General features: G+C 33.3%; 2 protein-coding genes across 2 annotated transcripts; one reads left to right on the top strand and one right to left on the bottom strand.

The window, feature by feature from the left end:
• Positions 1-365: 365 nt before the first annotated feature.
• LOC134250772 (uncharacterized) lies at positions 366-3,267 on the bottom strand. The gene is made up of 4 exons (XM_062733123.1): positions 3,089-3,267; positions 1,879-2,541; positions 1,687-1,734; positions 366-1,549 (listed from the first exon to the last, which is right to left on the bottom strand). Exons 1-3 carry the CDS (start codon positions 3,150-3,152, stop codon positions 1,721-1,723), a joined length of 741 nt encoding a protein of 246 aa, XP_062589107.1. The 5' UTR covers positions 3,153-3,267; the 3' UTR covers positions 366-1,549; positions 1,687-1,720.
• A 551-nt stretch (positions 3,268-3,818) lies between these two features.
• LOC134250773 (ATP synthase mitochondrial F1 complex assembly factor 1-like) lies at positions 3,819-6,145 on the top strand (the record flags this gene model as incomplete). The annotated part of the gene is made up of 7 exons (XM_062733124.1): positions 3,819-4,146; positions 4,808-4,967; positions 5,129-5,191; positions 5,272-5,322; positions 5,502-5,549; positions 5,697-5,859; positions 6,107-6,145. Coding segments are annotated over exons 1-7 (802 nt in total), but the record flags the coding sequence as incomplete, so codon positions are not given.
• Between the last annotated feature and the right edge of the window lie 4 nt (positions 6,146-6,149).

Below are 6,149 nucleotides of genomic sequence, written 5' to 3'. Positions count from 1 at the left end.
TGAATTTCATTTAATGAATTGAATAATACATGTAGGCCATCTACATATATTACAATTATACTCACTTAGTTGTGTTTGAATACAAACTTTAAATCAAGTTTTAATTTTAAGTCTTCTTTTCTAAATAAGCTTGGTTTTAATATTTTCTTTTTAAGCCAAATCAATAGGAAGCAATTTCAGTTTGGGGGAACAGCCATACATTTCCAGTTGCAGGCACTATTGACTACCAAAAATTCATTGATGAGCAAAAAAAAAAAAAAAGGTCAGCAGATGTTTTTATTGAGGGGCCACAAGCATATAGTAGCTAAGTTTTTTATAGTATTACATAATACTAAATATATCAGCAAAATTAGGGGCGGGGGGGGGGGGGGGGGGGGGGGTCTTACGGCCATGTTAGCTCAATTTGGCTAAAATATTTTGATCATTTAATAGTTCTTGAGATCTGATAATATAATCAATCTATGTTCATATATGTTTTTGTTTGATATAAGGAATGTGATTGATTAAAACATGCTTTATATTTTTAGTGTCTTGGCTTTCAGTTTGGTCCCTGGAAATCAAAAATGTAAAATTAATTCTTTTCAAAATGTTACAAAAAATAAATTGATGTAAAAAATTTAATTATCATTTTACTAAGATGAGCACATTGCAGGACCCAGTATGACTGTGTCAGTGCTTTACATGTACATGTATAGAGTTGATTGCACAATTCATTCTTCCTCCTGTAAAATGTATCACAATATACTTTATAAAATCAAAACTAAAGATACTGTGAGCACTGAGCTCACTCAATGATACCCCAGCCTCCCATATTATTGTAATGGCAAAGTCCATATTTTGCTCTGGGAGACTTGAAGTAAGTATCAGATCAAAAAGTAAAATAAAAGGTGCACAATTGCATTGTGTAACAAAGAATCTGTGAAAGTATCATTAAATTTTATTCAGTGGTATAGGAGGAGCTGCGGAAAAGAGATGGGTACCCTTCAATAATATTATTTTAGAAAGAATGGCAGTCAGGCAGTATTCATGTTTAGGTATGGGATACCCAACATAATTAGGTGTTCAATCATAAAAGTAAAATAGGAACAACTATCAGTGGTAGAAGAGGAGTTGCAGGTAAGATATGGGTACCCCAAAGCATAACTGACTGACGGGTGGATGGACAGACAGACAGACAGACATCCTGATCACTATATGACCTCCCACTTTTCAAGTGGGTTGCATAAATTAAATACTTAACTACTTCAGTAATACAATTGATACAGCATATGATATAACAAAGTAAATGAGTGGAAAAGGTAGAACTAAGAATCCATATATTCTTGCTACCTTTTCCTCGATATCTATATTCCTATTCCACATTTCAGATTACAAATGCCAAGAATCTCTCCAAATTTTTTAAAAGAAATTTTCACTCAGTTCTATACATTCATACTGAAATCATGGACTTCAGAGTGAGCAATTAATCCTATAGGCATTTCAAATGCTGTTCCTGATCATAATTCACCTGAGAACATTGAGTCCACAACACTTCTTATTCAAGAAATATCTAAAATATAAAGAAACACTTGCGTCTGCGAGTATGTACACTTCAATCCATTAATATGAGTATGTAAACTTCAATCCATTAACAATCATATTAACCAGCACATTTATATATCATATTTTTACGATCAGATGACTTACATGTTTCTGTCGAAAACTTCTGTAACCATTATCGTTATCTTCCATACACTGTAAGATAAAACTTTATTTAGCCATAGATATATAGGTATTTTATATACAAACAATCAGGTAATATTCATTTTAAACATGTACAAATATATGCTCTAGAAATCAATTTACAAATCATGTTAACAATACTAGTACATTTCCTACCTTGCTTACAGGAGCAGAGAAATTTTCCTCCTTTTAGTGGGATACATACATCTGTGGGCATGGGACAGGACCATGGTTTACATGAGACACTCACTTTACCGCTTCTTGGTTTGGGCACACTAACAGGACTAATCGCTGAGCTTGTAATGGTCATAGCTGCTGAGCTTTGGATTCTGACAGAGTCTTGAGTTTTTAACATAGTGTCATAGAGAGCCCACTGGGATGACAGAGGTTCTGTGCCAAGGGCTGAAGTTTTAGACAAGCCATCTTGTTGAGACATGGAGATCTGAGGTTGAGATGTAAGAGACATGGGTGAAGAAGAAGCAATTTCTATAGATGAGGTTTTCTGATGAATTGTTTTTGAGGATCCAAGAAGTTTCAGCACATCATAATCTTCCCCCATGGTGCTGTAAGAGTTCTGAGTAGTATATCGAGTCTGAGAAGGATTTATACTTCTGTTCAATATTGATTTATTATTTCTATGTCCATTGAGAGACTGGGAGAATGAAGGCTGTATGAAGGATGGGTTGTCACTGTTTTGAGGTTCACTAGAGGGGTAAGGTAAGGGAACAAACTGTGCCCCATTTACCTCCCCTGTCGTTGTGTCTCCAGGCAGGGAGTCCAGCGAGGATAGTGTGGTTGGTTCAAGACTAAATCCTTCCTCTGAAAAGAGCATGATTATTATATGTTATATATTTACCAAATATGGTTTATTAGCCTTGCTTTGACTGAGTTAAAAATATGTCATAAGAAAGACAAACAATGATACTCAAATGAAAAAAATAATTTGAAAATTTCTTACATACGGTGATACCAGACATATTTCTTATTTAAAAACAGGGTGTATACCTGTTCCCCCCCCCCCTTGACTGAAGAATAAGACCGACTGAAACTAAATGATGATACATCAATCATATCAATTTCTTTAGGGAAAGATTCCTTTGGTTTGATCCACAGGCGCTTGTTTCATACAGTAAGCTTAGATTTCTACTATATAATATAGTAGAAATCTAAGCTTACTGTATGAAACAAGCGCCTGTGGTTTGATCCTACCTCCCAAAGCACAAAATGGTTAGTATATACTGACTGATAATTTTGATGCTGGTATCATTTGAATTATTACCATAATAAATATTATTTTAGTAGATTACACACCCATGTTATATTTGTCTTTATCTGATTTAAATAAATTTGGAAGTCTTTAATGTACCTGATTGTACTTCACAAGAACTAATGTAAAACATCAAAAAGCTACAGGCAGTCGAAACTTTCATGTTAATAGCTGTCACTGGATCTTTTAACCAAAGAATATCTCTTCATTGATCATATATTAACAAATCTGCTGTCCAAAACTCTAAATTTAAGGCATAATCACGGCTAAAACTGATAGCAACATGTTTTCAGAAACGTCGTGTCTACTTTCACTTTAAAAGAACTCTCCTCTCTTGAAGGCGTGTTTACACTATAAGTCGAATTTCCTCTGAACCATTACCTTACAAACTAGCCAAGTAATTTCAAGGGTGGAAAATGATATTGTGTAAAGTATTGCCTTAATTTACCAAGGGTAAGGTTTCAGCACATGTACATGCTGCAGCCGAGTAATATAATTAGTTATTTAAAATTCATAAGTACGAAATACGGAAACAACACGCGTTGTTTTAGTATTTCGTATATGACATTCTAATAAGTAATAGTATTTCACGCCGGGAACAATCCCCTGTGTTTTTATCAAAGGTGTGAATAACGTGTTATATATCTTGATTAAGTATTCAGTTGTTTAAAAAACTAAAACGCACCAAGTACATGTAAGTTTGGTGTTTTGTCATCAGTGCTCCTGTACTCCCTGATTCTTGTTTATATCAATATACAGGTGTATTCATGGTATTATAACTTTAATAGTGACCAGGGTTTGACAATTGATGGTTTTTTAACAAGGAAACACTCTACATTACATTGAAGATCGAGGCTCTATACATTTATATTCCACTTGATGAACTACAACGTTGATACAGCAATGCTTCCACGATACAATTTCTTAAGAAACTGTCTGTCTTGCTGGTCTCCTATGCCATCTGTTGCCAGAGTACCTGCTATGTGGTGGAACAATGGTTACAGGTTTCCAATGGTTACCTGTTCCCGGATGTGTGGATTACGATGGATACAAGCCATTCAGAAACAATACTGTAGCTCCAACTCTAATCCAGGGACCAAAGTGGAGGAAAATCCATATTATGATAAATACAAAGCAAAACTACAGAATCTAAAACAGTAAATATATCTTCATACATTCTATTAGAGTTGTATACACCAATGTTAATTCAATTAAGAAATGAAGCTAATTTCAACTTATGTAAAATATATAATATAACATAACTTGGGGCAGTTTACGCTTTATAAACCGTAAAGCGGTTTATAAGAAAGCGTAAACTGCCCCAAGTTTTGTTTTTGTTCTGACGTAACTCATTGTGACGTAGGGAAGTTATGTTATACAAAATATTAATTGTTCCTCTGAATGATTCAGCCAATGAAATTGCTTGATACAAGTGAAATTAAATTATTTCTCCTTAGATTGAATATGTGTACATGTATATGTGTGTTAATTGTTGTGGCAATTGTCTTTCTGTAGTTATGCATCTTATTAATTTTTCATTATAAAAGTAAAGATTTCTTAAATGTTTAGTATGACAAGAGAAATGCCTATATTGCACCTTTTTTATTAGTCCAAGATAATGCATAGACTCTGAGGTATAATTCAAATTTGTATCTCTTGATACCGGGTATTTGCCATCTCACATAAGTACTAAGGATCTTTGAATTTGTGCATTTACAAAAAATGTAATAAATATTTTGTCATAGATATATTGATTTATTTTGCCTAGGAAGGTTCCTTGATAAAAAATTTGATTTATTTCACCTATTTAAATTGTAGGTCAGATCCAGAGAGATATGCTGCCAAATTAAAGGAACTAGAAGAAAAAGAAAGAGAAAAATTAGAACAGATGAAAAAAGACTTATCAACGCCACCAGACATCAACAAAGAATCATTGAATAAAGATGACCAAAAGTTTAGTGGTTCATGGCCTCCTAAGGTTGTTTTCTTGTCAGTGTCTTCTATTTATTTCTGTAGTGAAACTTATAAATACCTTTTTCTGAAAGTTGCTGTATATGAAAAAAATAAAAATGACATGTTTAGGCAGACAAGACAATCAGTTTGCTTCTCTATCCTTGGAATTATATTTCATTTTTTCAGAGTCTAAATGAGATTATGAAGGTGGATTTAATTAAGGACAAATCAGCAACAGAAATTGAACAGGTAGGAGATTTCTTACAATGTTATTTAACTTTCTAACTGCAAATCCTCTGTACTAAGATATTCTAATTAATTCATTACAGATTTGGAAAGAGCATCATGTGACAAAGGACTGTGTATTTGGTGTGATAGAGGTATGATCTACATCTGTGTTGAGTTAAATTGCAGTTATAAACATGAATTAAAATGTTTATTGTCAAACAAAAAGGATTGAAGCATAAGTGAAGCAAACTTTTAAAATGAAATTCATTTTCAAATGAATGAACATTTGGATAGATAAAATGTACTAACAGAAATTGATTTTTGAATATAGGGAGGAAATTTTGATGATGTAAAACAGAAAGCTCAACTTTGTCCACTGGTAAGATGCTCTCATTATCTCCTAGTTATTTTTTATATCATGAATGAGCTTATTTTATAACATTTTTAGCTTATCGAAAAGAAAAAAAACTAAGAAGATGGGGTTTTCTAATTGAGGATTTTATGGTACTTGTTTTTTTTTGTTCAGTTTATCTACCCCTTACCAAGGAATGATGGTTACGAGTTTATCCTGTCACAGTTTGATGGCAATGTGATCTACTTCACCCCTCTAGCAGTGTATCAGTCATTCAAAGAGAATGCTCCTCCGTGTCTAACTGTGGCACACTTCACAGAATTCAAAGATGATAAAGGTAAAATAAAATGTATCGATACCCAGGGATTGGTACTGGTGGTCTGTTGATGGTTTGCTTGTCAGTTTCAACTCCTTCCTCCATAATTATCTAAATTAAAGTAGCAATTATTGACTTTGTGTTAGTAAGAACATTTCTTCAGTACAGTGCTTACTGAATGGAGATAAGGGTTCTTTATTTGCTGAAAGATATGGGTGTACTGTTATTACAAGATACATTCATCTCATTTTTTTTTTATTATTTTTAGGAATTGTTTTAATGGCAGGACAGTATGATGACAAGATTTTGGT

Source organism: Saccostrea cucullata, unplaced genomic scaffold (genome assembly GCF_032062105.1).
Source record: "Saccostrea cucullata isolate Sc308-1 unplaced genomic scaffold, CSIRO_AGI_Scuc_v1 ctg19776, whole genome shotgun sequence".
In the NCBI taxonomy this organism is placed as follows: domain Eukaryota; kingdom Metazoa; phylum Mollusca; class Bivalvia; order Ostreida; family Ostreidae; genus Saccostrea; species Saccostrea cuccullata.
This window is presented reverse-complemented; position numbering and strand designations above follow the sequence as displayed.

Excerpts from the sequence above, each read along its gene's own strand:
- LOC134250772 (XM_062733123.1), bottom strand. The coding sequence starts at position 3,152 with ATGAAAGTTTCGACTGCCTGTAGCTTTTTGATGTTTTACATTAGTTCT. Across the intron at positions 2,542-3,088 it reads TTCTTGTGAAGTACAATCAG|AGGAAGGATTTAGTCTTGAA; the intron begins GTACATTAAAGA and ends TGCTCTTTTCAG.